This window comes from Limulus polyphemus, unplaced genomic scaffold (genome assembly GCF_000517525.1).
Source record: "Limulus polyphemus unplaced genomic scaffold, Limulus_polyphemus-2.1.2 Scaffold3354, whole genome shotgun sequence".
NCBI classification, from domain to species: domain Eukaryota; kingdom Metazoa; phylum Arthropoda; class Merostomata; order Xiphosura; family Limulidae; genus Limulus; species Limulus polyphemus.
In genome coordinates this window covers 48,384-62,875 of record NW_013668964.1, presented here as the reverse complement: position 1 = coordinate 62,875, position 14,492 = coordinate 48,384, and the positions used below count along the sequence as shown (strand labels likewise).

The following is a 14,492-nucleotide window of genomic DNA, read 5'->3' as shown; positions in this document are numbered from 1 at the left end:
CACATATTTAAAGCGATTTATCAGAGCAGTACCTAATAAATGTAGCAAATATATCACTTGTAACATTGATGGACCATTAGAATAACGTTAATTGGCCTGATGACTAGGGCTCTTGATACGTATCGCCGAATAATTTTGCTCTTTCGGCTATGGGAGCGTTATAATGTAAGAGTTAATCCCATAATTCATTGGTAAAAAGTAACCCAATAGTTGGCGGAGGGAGTTGTTGACTACCTGCTCTCCCTTTAGTTTATCACTTCGAAATTAGGATTGGCTAGAACAGATATCCACCGAGTAGCTTCGCACGCGAACAGAACATAACAAAAAGAAAATATAAAAAAACAGCAATTAAAAAGCAAAGTTCACCTTTACTCATTTTTACAAACCAATTTCAACAAAGTCCGATTAAAAATAGGAACCCCTCGGTAAAACAAAGCAACATGTTTAATCTTCGTATGTTTCGGAGTTCCCACATTCCATCATCAGCGATCTAAAACGTTTTTATACGACTATTACAATTTGAACGAATTCAAGCTCACAGCGCATATGCATTAATAGCATAAGACAAACCGTTCTACACATTTACAGTTTTACCATGAAAAAAAAATTGAAGAATTGGTGTGGAGTTATGAAACCCTTCACATAAAAGTATAATGTTTTCCCAGAAAAATATAGCATTAAGCTTGATTATTTATAGCTATACTAAATTAAATATGCAGGGGCAATAATAGCCAATATTTTGCTTTAATTTTACTTGATTTAACTGTCATTACTGTAACGAGCAATAAAACTTGTAAAGCACATTAAAATACCTCACACCTTACAGTGGATCAGCGGCAATTCTGTAGACTTATGACATTAAAACCTGGGTTTCATACCCATGGTGGGCACAGCGCTGATAACTCGTTGTGTAGCTTTGTGTTTAACAATAATAAACAAATGCATTAAAATCTTGAATTTGTCTAAAACATAACCATGTAATTTATGTTTAGGTTAAACATTTCTCATACAGAATGATAAATATTTTATGCTTTAGATCAACATGTAAGTTTAATTAAAGTTTTATTGAATGTTACATGACAATTTTGCTTTGCAAATCTTTGTTTTATTTATAATTTTTCCTCCCAGTGGCACAGCGATATGTCTGCTGACTTACAACTCTACAAAAACGGTTTTCGATACCCGTGGTAGGCAGAGCACAGATAGCCCATTGTGTAGTTTGTGCTTAACTTCAAACAAACAGACAAACAAATTTATAATTTTATTAGTTGAGCACAGTTTATGAGTTTCACGATAACGTGGGATTAGTTTCATGAAGCAATGCTTCTAATAAAATTGCGAACAATTTACACTTTTTCAGTGGTTTTAGCAGAACAGAAAACAAATTGCCGAATATTTTTAAATTCGCGAGAAAATAGTGATATTATATCGCAATTTCTTGGACAGCCAAATTTAGAATCTTACGCCATTATTTTACTTCAGAGGGCGCAGAGTTCGAATTTTAGTATAGCGGGAATAAGAAAATGGCGTCAACAAGTAAGGACACATCACCTGACAGGTTAGTCAATGAGAAAAGACACAAAAATGAAAAGTCAGTGAAAAAGAAAAAGGAGAAAAAACTTTTACTTTCAGATGTAATGTGTCCGATCTGTTTATCAATTCTTATTGAACCGGTTACTATGCCATGTAAACATGAACTTTGTATGCCATGTTTTAAACAGAATGTTCAGGAGGCAAATTTTACGTGTCCAATGTGCAGAATAAGGATTTCAACTTGGGCGAGAAGAGCAACTAGAGAAAATAAACTAATAGATACGAAACGATGGAAATTGATCAAAAAATATTTTCCAGAGAAAATTCGTATGCGTCAAGAGGGCATTGAAGATGATAACTTGTCAGAAGGTAGGAATAAGGAGTAACAACATTAACTTGATTAAGGCTACTCTACTCCTTCATAACTGCTGTTGTTAAGAAACTTAAAATACAAACTTAATGAATATTTGGTTGAAATAGATGAAAATGTGATCAATGTAACATCCAAATTCACTTCTAAAACCTAAAAATTACCGTCCAGTTGATATAAATTAATTGAATCATCAGTGAATGTACATGGGCACGGTCCTTTGATTCAAGTATGAACCTATGTCGTATTGGAGAATTAATGTTGGCTATAATTAGGAATGTAATTCGTTTATATGGGCACCCACAGAAGTATTTTCAAGGAGGGATAAAACATACATGTAGAGGATCAGCTTTTACAGTGCAAGTCAATGGACTAAAAGAATATGTGTTATGTGTGCTTAAATGTAAACAAATTTACAGTTTTAATACAAAAATATTTAGTTTAACTGCAATGTTTACTTTACATTATAATACATGCAATTTTTTATGAAATTTAATGGGGTAAATGGCCCCTCTTGCCCCTTTCTGTGGGTGCCCATGTTTGTGTATCAACATGAAAGGTGACATGCTTTTAGTAAAATGTTCAAATCTATTGCACATTAAAAAATGGATGTGTTACAAATGTATTTGTACTCAAGATACTGTGAAATAACAATGTCAATTTGACTCGTATGCTGACAAGTTGGAGTGCATGGTGATGTTTATGTGAAGAATAAAATATTTTTGCATAACCTTTAGAACTTCCCAGATGCATATTTAGTTTTTCAGTATCCTTGTAAATTGCATTTTATATTATTTACTCTCCTTTAACATAAACTAGCACTAAATAAGCAATATAAAGTAAATAACTAATTGATAATTGTGACATCAAATGTATGATACCATGTTAAATGACACTCTGTAAAAGGTCATGGCATGCACATTTTGACCCCAACCCATGCACATAGGGTTAAAGGCTTTGTCTAACCTTCTGGTCATCAGGACTTTATCCCACTTTCCAAAGTAGAAAACATACTTTGAGGACAATAAGGAACCTATTGGTCCATCAAGACAGAACGATTTAAGTTAAAAAATATATATCAAGCCCTTCTTAAACTCCTATAAATTTACTGCATCCACTATGTCTAAAGGCCAACGTCCTTGTTAGAAATGTAATATTGTTTGTGCTGAAAATTACTTCTACTGTGCAAAAATATACAAGACTGTTTAGTGTAAGTGTTATTATTTAGTTTATTTTGTGACTTAATATTTAATTATTATTTACTTTTCATAACAAGAGAGTTAAAAGTAATTATTTTAAAGGTGATAGTTTGACAAGTTTGGTTGCATAACTCCATAAGAGTTATATGTTGTATGCGTGTGGTTCAATTGCTGTAGTATTGTTGATGCTGAGTTACTTGAATCTTTGGAATTTTTTTCATTACCTTAAGTGAGTATTGTTCCATTACAGTGTCGCATAGTTTATAGAAAGTTCTAGGCCTCTTTGAACAAGGTTATAATTTGACCAAGCATGCTAGTGATTTGATGCTGTGTTTACATGCAATTTCCCCACTGTGGTAATTTACTTTGGTGCTAACCTAACTAGCAGATAATCAATAAATCTAAATGACCAGAGATTTGTATTACATTAGATTTGGCTGTAAAGATAAAAAGTGTTTGATTGTCTGTAACAATATGCAGTCATTCTAGAAAGATAAAAAGGTACTTTAGATTTATTAGGTTTCTTATTTTGTGGTAGTTTCAAGGTTGGTCAAAACAGAAAAAATGTAGTTTTATAGAAAAACAACTTTTGATATTCATTTAGGAGGTTCTAGAAGTTATGCAAATGAAACGTTCACTGATCATCTGCAAAATTTGGTGAAGATACGCTTACAATTTTAAAAGTTATAGCATGAAAACTATAACAAGCATAAAATGGTTACAAGGTCCGTTTGTTGGACCGAGCCCATGCTGAAAGAGCTAAAGATATTTTTTTCATTTTTAAAAGTGGAATTATGTGATACTGATCTAGTAATTTATGATTTTTGTTTATTTCAGAATGTATATATATATATATAAACCAAAAAAAAATTTTTTTTTCGCTTCACATCCTCCATGTGCGAAATATGACAAGGTTTGGCAACCTACAGCAATAATATATATACATATATAATGCACTATAACTGAAATGTAACTATATTTTACACATCACTAGTCCACTAAAATAAAGCCAAAACAGGTCACTTTGTAAAGGCCAGTTTTATATTCTTGGATAACGTAACATGAGTGCACATGCACCGCACCATTGCAACATCTGTAATATTAGCCAGGCATGGCTGAAAGGTCAATATAACAAAAATAATAAATATATATAAACGTATAATGTTACGAGATTTAAGCTATTTAGTCTAAACATTTATGTTTTGATGTTATAATTTGTTGTCGTTCTACAACAAAAAAGCATAATTTATATTTATTTCCTTACTTTTTATGGTGGTTATGAGGTCAGTCAAATCGACCAAACCTGTACAGAGATTAGATAGTGAAAATAACACAAAATATAAAGTTTTTTCTTAAAAAACATTTGATACTTATCTGGAGGTTATAAAGATTTCACATGTAAAATTTTCTGATGCATAAAGTATTTTTAATCTTAAGATCAAAATTACTTTCCATGTTGGATAGTCAACAGTTGGAAAGAAAAAAGGCACGAGAAAAACATTACTTAAAAAATCTTAAAAGTTAATAAAAAAATCTGATATTTTGCATACAAAAGCCTCACAAATCATTTATGAAGCTTAGTAACTTAGCTGTATTTGGGTGTAAAAAATATGAAATTATGAGCTTGCTAACGTCTTACCTTACCACTTGGAATCTAGCATTACAAGAATGAGTTTGCATTCCAAATACCTAAAAGAGGCTGAGAAAGCCACTAGGGGGACATCTGAGCTTTCGATTGCTTATACACGTCATTGGCGTACTTAAGCAAAAACTGAAGAGGAGAGCGGGGCTACTGTGTTTGATTCAGTAAATGTAGTGATATCTCAGCATATAGAAAAGATAGAAGGTTCTTATTTTATATTCTAGCTTGTCAATATTGGTAATTTGAGTTGCTAGTTTGTAAGGAACTATAGACTTTGTATTTGGACATCACAAACATCTAATTTAAACCAATGCTGCATTCAACATACCATATGACACAAAAGTTGATATTTAGGTGTTTTTATTAATATTAAATTAAGAAATTAACTAATGTATAATACTAAAATTTGAATTATAATCTACAATTTGATATCAAACTTATTGACATAAATTCATAAAATAGTAGTTCAATAAAATTTTGAATGCGAGTCAAAATTTGATGTGATCACATGGCCTTTGACCCGCAACCCATGTGGATAGGGTTAATATTAACATGAAAATCATCCTGCATTCAGACTAGTGAAAGCCTGAGTCAGACTCTGGTTTCATAGATTACTAGACAAATCTAGTAAAAATATTCAATTGAAAATTGATTTTTTGTGTACGAAAGACTTTTAAATGTTTACTAAATGTTTCCTTAGTTTTGTAAAGATACTCATACTACATTAAAAGTTGTGTATAGTTTCATGGTTACACGATAGTTAAAAGGTTAGTCAAAATGACCAAGCCTACATATAGGGAGTTAATGTTACAAATGGTTTACCTTAAAGTTTAGTTCTAGGTTCTTTGATGTTTATTTCCATTAATGATGGTGATAAACGAATAATTAGTAAATTGAGTTTGTAGATTATATTACATTTATGGGTATTTCAAATTGTATCAAGATGCTATAGTATTGCATAGAGCTTTTGACTATTTTAATCATCATAAAATACTGTTTGTATCTTAGTGGATGTGGGTTATAATAAATTATAATTTAACAGTTTTATCTAAGAAAGGGATCTTGATGTTTTGGTTGTTTTGTCTCTTAAGCCAACCAGTCAGTGTGCTGTTGTTACTGGTAGGGCAAATATTATTTTAGTTGTATTTAAATAAATATTGAATATAAGTCTAAGAAGTTTATAACTTCATTTTACAGGCTGCTGGCTACTAGAGATGAGTGCTTAATCCTGTGTGTACGGGTGAGGGTTAAAGTGTGTATATAATGTTTTATAGTTATATTCAAAACTTAATGAGATGACTTTATTATAATTTATGTCAGTGAAATTGGCATTCAAATTTAGTTAAAAATCAAGTTTTAGTATCTAAGTTTTAATTTCTTAATTAATATTTGAAGTAATATTTAAATTCTCAATCTTCACTCCTATGCATCATGTAACACTTGATCACTTCAAGTTGTCATTTAAATGTTCTTTCCACCTATATTTCAGTTACTGAATTTAAATACAAATTGCAAACTTATAGTTTAGATATTGCAGAGATAATGAAATTTTATAGCCTCCATTGATCTTAGTTTACAGAGATTAAAAACTAGAAAGTTAAATCTACATTTTATACCCACCTATCACATACTGTCTTTCAAAAAATGTCAATAATTCTCTCTGATATTTGTCATTACATTATATATGATCAATAGAAAGAGAATATTTTAATTTCCCAAATTACATATAATGTTAACCTGTTCTAATGACAGCTTTTGAATTATTTGGCATACAGATTAAAAGTTGCTATCTCTGAGTTCACTTCAAATATGGCAAGGGATTTGTTTTAATGCACTTACAGTTTAGTTAGAAAGCAGTTAAATTATAATAGTTAAAGGACATTGTATTCTTTGTCCTTATTGTTACTTTGTGTTCTGAATTGGATATTTGAAATAAAAATTCAGCAATGTACTAACAACAACTGTATCAGAAATTAGGGTTAACTTTTATTGAGGCTTCAAGTGCAAAAAAGTACAAGATGCATGCATAAGTACTAAATGTATTGTTTTTTATGTATATTTTTTATTTATTGTTTTGAAAGTAATTATACTCTATGATCATTGTTCTAGCCACATTCCATCTCATGTCTAACTGACCAATTATGTGCAAATGCTTGATTGGTCATGCACTTTTTCATCAGTCATTGTGACACGTTTGCTTCTTTGTTTTCCTCCTTTCATATTTCCATCTGGGCGAAGAGTTATACAATGCATGAGATTGATATAGTCTCCCAAATGTGTTGTCCCACTAGTAAGTGCCCACTATAGTGTTTCACACTCCATTGGTTTTCCCCTCAGCCGTCTTCTCTGAAGGGAGCTCATCTAGGTTTTGTAATTGCACCGGCCCTTCCACCACATCAGTGTGGGATTCTAACTACTGTGTGAAGACAGGTAAGTATATTGTTTTGGAAGTTAACATTTTTCTTACATGAAAATATATTTACAATAGATACTTAACTCTCTGCACATCTTCCCACACTTCCTCCTCATTATCAGTGCACATTATTTTTGCCTTGTTTAAGAATGAAGTTAATTTTAAGTGTAAGTGGGTGTGAGCTCCAAATTGTCCACTTCAGGATTTTGTCACTTCCAAGTAAGTTGTTTCTGTTTCCAACCAATTACAGATGCAAACTATATGTAATTAAAAGCGTGATTACTACATCACATATTAGTATAGCTTACATTAAAATATGTTGGAGATAGCTCAAGGTTAGTGGCATGTGCAAAATCTCAAATGCACACGATTAGCTACTGTGTGCAGAGAGGTAATGAGCTATCAGAAATATATTTTCAGGTTAAAGAAAATTTTAACTGTGTGCTTACTGGGTGATTTCTTGTTTTGTTATGCAGATTTTGTAGTTAGATGTGGTTGAAAGAGCACTAAAACAAGAAAATTAAATGAAAACATGTGTAAACAGTTATGGACCTGAGGCTGTTTAGGATAAATAATTTTAATTTTCCAAAACATGCTTACCTTCCTCACACTACAGCTATTGCTCGACTGCCAAGGCCTCTTCCTTTGCCCATATAAGCATTGGTCTGATTTTTTCTCGCTTGCTCCAGTCTTTTGTACCCCACTTGACTGCCCTTGGTGATATTTGTCTCATGACACTCTGCACCGACATCAATGTGCCCTCTATCTTGGTACTGTATATAAGCACCTTATAAAGATAATGTCATCACTTTTTCCCAACAAAGAGTCACTAACAGGTTTCTCTCTGTTGTGATCATTCTGAGATACTTTGAGAACACAAGCAATCTTTTTATTGATCTTTAAGCAAATAAGGATCATACACATCTATGTACTGGTTTCCCCAGTTTCCTTATTTGGGATTATTCTTTGATCTCGAGGGTTGTTAAGTCTGGACACTATTATGATTTGGGTTCCTCTATTGCCACCTCGTCCAGAGTTCCATTCTCTTTATGAATGCCTTGCTTCAGGGATGGGGTGCATATACCAACAATCAGGAATTCCAAAGTCTATGAATGGATGACGAGAATTCCCTACATAATGTTTTCATCCATCTTGCTCTTCAACAGACAAAGCCTCATGGTCTGGAGTTCTTATGGGGTAAATCGTCAGGCTTCATTCTGACTATTCCGTGGTGGTGTCTTATGTTTCTCATGAAGTAGACATGTAGTCTAGGGCTCCTTATTTTCGAATTTTTGACTTTTTTTCTTGGGACTAGTCTTATCACACTTCTAGCTTACCATGTTCCATGGGTGATGCCTGTGGGAACAGGTTCATTATCTCAATTCATATAGATTCTCCAGACAGAATATATGTTGCATCTCAAAGTTCAGTTGGATTGGCTCTCATTTTGCAACTCTAATTGGTGGGTTGGCCTCTCATTGGATCACCCAACTGCTGGAAATTTGGTCTCCAGTACTTCATCTTTGGACTTTGACAATAGTTTCTTTCCATCTGGACAGGATGGGATTACCACTCTCAACCTTCTCTCCACTTCATATGTTACTCATGGTATGAAATATGATTTGTTCCAGATCCTGTTGATAGCATCAGATTGGCTGCTACACCCGAGTTTCTGCTTCAGCTGTCCCTTCTGGTGTGTCCAGCTCTTCAACTTTTTAGGCTCTTGCAGTGGAGGCAGCCATGATCTGATATGGTACACCCAGCTATCTAAAAGATCAAGCTTATGGCATAGAGGTTATGCTGACTTTCACAAGGCATTGGAGTTTAATTTCTGAGGTTGACATGTATCTGTCTCAGTTTCTGCTTTGTTCAAAAGGCACTTTTATCAAAGGTAATGACATACATATCAGCAATGTTGTATTGAGAGGAGGTTGAACCCTTTTCAATCAGTGGTGTCAACCATAACTCATCTTTTGACCTGGCTCTTTGACAGAGATCTTTGAATCTTCTACAATGGCCATTGTTAATGGCAGCTTTATCAACTACCATTCGAGTCCCCAGTACTCTCCAGATTTCTTGCATCATTTTGAGTAATTGGTCCCAAATGACCATTCCAATCTACTAGGTAGATTAAGGATATGTGTTCATTTTCTACACCTGTTTGTGACCTGAATCTTATATGCCATGTATCCCCTTTAAAGACTTGGACAGTTAAAAACACAATACATTTGTATTTATATTGAAATGTTGTAGAAATATATGTTAAAAATTACAGCAAGGTCATTTTTCGATAATTTTTCCTCAACCTGGCCCTACAAGCTTCCAAAGTTAGTGCAACAGTCAGCTTTTGTGATTGCTTGATTGAAAGATTGAGTCAGAGGCGAGTGATGTTACTCAAGGTAGACAAGGCTAGTCGTGGTTGGCTTGCTCTCTGTGTGGTATTTTCTGTGTAGAAAACTGTTGGTTTGTTTATGTGAAAACTATTCATTTTACAGATATGAGTAAGTTGTTCCAGGATGTAAACAACTATGGTTCCCAAGGAAAAGGAGGTATTTCTGCACAAGTTTACACCTAAGTCAGACAGGAAACGGCACATGGCCTGGACAATGTTCGTATCAAGAACTTGTGATAAGTGGACATGGCAACATTAGACACGTTATTATCTGCAAGCTCATGTTCAAACATTTTTGTTTACCTTGTGTGATGTAGGTTCCTGCTCAGTTCGCCATGTAGTGCTTCCACTAGTTTTTCTTAAAGCTAGCCAATGTGACCAAATATGGCTTGGAGCCACATGAGCTTGAGAGTTTTGTGACTTTTTTAAATCACATTATTTTAAGTGCAATACAATATAAACCTTCAAGCACAAAAAATACCCTATTATCTGTGGTCTTTAACTGCAGGTTTATTTTTTGTGGCTGTTGACCAATGGACATCATTGTTTGGAATGATTTGTGCTGTTTGTCCACAGACCACTTTATCATTCTTTCTATGTCCTCAGACCAGTTTTTCTTACCCAGTACTCTATAAGACAGGAAAGGGGTTCAATTCTTTTTTCCGATTCATCTGCTCACTCTTTCTCTCTATGTTCCATCGTATTTTGATCTTGGTCATGTTCAGTGAGGGTCTTGAAGGTTTGGTTGCCTGCACTTATACCTTTAGAGATACTAGACAACACTTTTAATTTTGGCTCTCTTTGAAGGCAAGGTTTCTTCTGTTATTCACATCTAATCAGATTTGTCTTTTCTATGCCTTTAGTAGCATGGTCAAATTGCCCACTGGAGGTCTATGTATGGACTGGTATGTGGACCTACCCCAATACCCTAATCCCACATTATTTGCCTGATCTGGCAGTCTCTTCATTTGAAGATTTTTCTTACCCCTGTAGCTATCTTAACCATTTCTGCTAGATTATCCAGAGGGGTATTTTTATTTCTACCTTTTAGGGTCCCTTATCTTATTATCACAGGATCCCACTTTCTGGCGAGTGTTGCTTAGGCAGGGGTTGGCTTTGAGTTTTATTATTATTATTATTATATAATAGTTTTAGTTTAGTTTAGAGGATGGGACAGCTTAGATGGACCACTAAGTCTCTTGTTGTTCCTAAACATTATGTTATGTTATTATGTAAGCAGACATGCAGCTTTGGACTAATGCACTTGCAGTTAGCTTAGACTAAATTTTTTTTATAAAGCTTTGTCACAACAAAAAGGATTTATCCTTGAAATATGCATTTTAAAACAGAAATATAAAAGTGCTAGAATTTAATGTGTAAAAACAACTATAATTTAACTGTCCTTCTAACTAAGATAAACCTAGGTTTTAAAATTTTTTAAATACTTTGAAGTCCAAATTCCCTTATCACTAAGTTACAGAATCAAGACATCTTATTATTCTATATTGTTGCCAATTTCAATAGGGAAGCTTGTAGTTGAAGGTAAGCTATTTATATTGATTATAAATAAGTATGTCAAATATAATGACCTGGTTTACAAAACAGTCTTGAAAATAAGGACAGATAGGTGGAACTTTTGTTTTGGGTTGAAAACATTTATATCAGTAAATGGAGAAAATTCGAAAGTTCACACTGTGACATTGGACTTTGAAATTGTATAAATATTGTGTTGCAAATATAATAGTGTATGTGTTGATATTTTGTAGTTAATTAAAAGAAAAACATTAAGAACACTTGCACATCATGAGACAACAAAAGAGAAAACTGAAAAGTTTTAAAATATGTTATTTTGAAATTCAAGCTTTTATAATTTAAAAATTTGAATTATAAGGTACATTTTAATGTAATTGTATTGGCATACATTAATAATAAATTTGCTGTATTAAATTTTGAAAGTAACTATAAAATGCTATGACATACACAGAAGAGTCGGGCCATCTGCATGAGGTTAATACACCAGATGATTAACTCGTAATGGAGAGTGTATGTTACAAGAAGGATGAATGACATGATTCATTACTTTTGTACATCAGAATAAAATTCTCAGTTGTTTAATACATGAACAGTAAACAGATTATTATAAAACATTGTAATTTCATCATTTAATATTAAAAATTAATTCTATACACTTATTTTTATAGCACCAAACAGCTCTTTCTTTAAAGTCATATAGTTTTTCAGTTAAAAATCTTGAAAAATTAGGACAAATCAAAATAAAATAGTAAAAGTGGTTATAAAATATACATTAAACTCAAATATAACATTGAAACAAAATCCTTAAAATTATGTTTTTATTTTTCTCATCTTAGAACAAGGAGGCAGGGAAACCTGTTAGCATCTGTACTGGGTTCATTAGTCACTCAGAAACCTTCATAGTTCTATGAGTGAGTGATGTTTGTTTAGATCCACATGGTTCAATGTATCATTACAATAGATACATTAAATGTATACTAGAACTACTTAACTAAGTACACCAACACATGAAATAATTACAGCATTAGAATTTTTATGCATTTAGATAGATAGATAGATTGGAAGCTAAATTTCCAATATATAAGAAGAAAAAAATATCCAAGCTTCCATGAAACATGATTCTGCTTTATCATTGTTTTTTTTTTGTACATTTACAAAACAAAAAATATATAGGTCAAAAGCTAAAATGGTAACTTTAACTACTGTTTTTCAAAGAACTAAATTACATCTCATATTCCACAGAAGGATACCTCACATTGGTCTTGTAATAGGTGTTGTATTTTTTTAGTTTGGTCTGGTTAAATAAAATATGAGGAAAACCCACTTAGTTAAGAAATGTTTATTTTTCCAATCATAGTTTGAACAAAAATAACACAAACCTGATGAATAAAACTTGAGTCGTGTCTGTATTCAATCACATGGGTTTTCTGACTTGAAAACATACAAGTTACAGACAGATAATCAATGCGTATTTTTCCCTCATGCTGGTGGCTGTCAGATTATATGGACTTTTCCAAACAGATAACGAACAGCTATGTGTAATTTGAAATTCAGATTAGGAAATAAATTTAATATCCATGGAAGTAAATATGAACTTCACTGACTGATAGTCAATGCTTGTGTATCAGTGTTGTACTGTCATTGACTTAAAATGGTGTGGTTAGTGATGTTGATACATAAACAACATAATTCACTATAGATGCAAAAGGTTATAAAATTGTGCAAGACTGTACTGTAGAAAAGTTTAAACTGTATTTAGGTCTTACTATTATATTTTAGTTAATTATGTATTAATTATATTTTAAGATGCATAATTGAAAGGTTTAAATATTTTTTAAATATACATCATACTTTGCGTCAGTTCTCAAGGCTTACGATATTACAAGGTGCACGAAAATTTTGCCAAATAGTTGTGCATGTCTGCTAGAGACATTAATATGCCTCAAGGGCACCATTGACTTGTGTTGCACTGAAAAATAGATGGTTAAGAACAAGAAAGGAAAGTAAAAATTAAAAATTAACTATATGTGAAAAGGAAAAGAACTGAAATTACTGATTTACTTAAAACAATATCTTTGAAGATAGTCTACAAAAAATTAAAACATATGTACTTTTTTTCCATTTCATAACTTTAATCATTTCATTGCATTGTACGTTGATGATAATAGCTAGTTAGTGATATGGTAGAGAATATGAAAAAAACAAAATACATTTACCTTAAAAAACTTTTGATATTCATTTACGAAGTTCTAGAGGTTATTCAAATGGAATATGAAAAGTATAAGATGAAGAAAAGTATTTTTATACTTAAAATGAAAATCATCTTGCACTTGAACTATTTTAACAGTTTGAGTGCAAATAATTGCTATAGATAGATAATATTTTTATTAGAAAGATGAAATTATAATAATATCATTCTTTGTGCACAAAATACTTACAAACTTTAACAAAAGCTTATGAGGTTTTGTGAGGAATACTCAAGATTACCATATATTTTTTGCATAAATGTCCTTCCCCAGTAAATGTGATGCAAACTGTGTCAACCCATGCTGAAATGGTTAATGTGAGAATGTGTTATACTGTTTGACATGAGATGTAAGCAGTGTTAATAATATACATTATGTCTGTTCTCAAACACAAATTGTGTTGAAAAGACGTTATAAAGTAGGTTATTTTATGAGAATGAAACTTGATTTTCTGCCTTATTAGGTGTTAGGTACCATGATCGGATCGTATATGGTGCAAGAAATTTGCATACATTGTAAGAAGCATTCTTTACATACATTCATTAGTAATCATTCATAGATGTATTGTTATTTAATTATTTATTTTGAATTTCAGTGTTGAATATAAACATTACTTGTAAATGTGACAGATTTTTCAAAATTTTGAATTATCCCATGGTAATGAATCAGAAAAAATGAAATTTGTCAGGATTGAGGTTACTCTGTTTTAACTTAGTGTGTCAAACATGTGACAATTCTTAGTGTTTGAATTTTTGACATGCAACTGAGACAGAACATAATGAACACAATGAATGTAAAACTTTTAGATTAAAGCTAAGATTTCAGCAATTTTGTTACCTTCAGTATCTGTCAAGCATTACATAGGCCTGCAATGGTTTCATTGTCTTGAAATTTTTACATGTTCTACAGTAATTCTTGTACGCCAGATCTGAAAATGATATCCATTTTTCTCCACCACATACAGATTTTTCACAAAATGTCATATGTACTTATACATAAGTGAATCATTTTCATTGAAATTTGGTTACATTTTGTTATGTTGACAATCACTGGCTATAGAATTCTCTAGACCAATTACGATGTGAGAGTCTTATCGATCATTCTAGAACCCATAAGAAACACCACTAGTATATAAACAGTTAACGGGTTGCATGATGTGTCATT

The 14,492-nt window shown here is 32.2% G+C and overlaps 1 protein-coding gene across 1 annotated transcript in view; it reads left to right on the top strand.

The window, feature by feature from the left end:
• The first annotated feature begins 1,512 nt into the window (after positions 1–1,512).
• The window catches only part of LOC106469205, a 41,001-nt gene continuing 28,021 nt past the window's right edge, over positions 1,513–14,492 (top strand). The window contains exon 1 of the mRNA XM_013929672.2: positions 1,513–1,902. Within this exon, the coding sequence (XP_013785126.2) occupies positions 1,524–1,902 (379 nt within the window). The 5' untranslated portion in view covers positions 1,513–1,523. The remainder of the gene's footprint in view (positions 1,903–14,492) is intronic.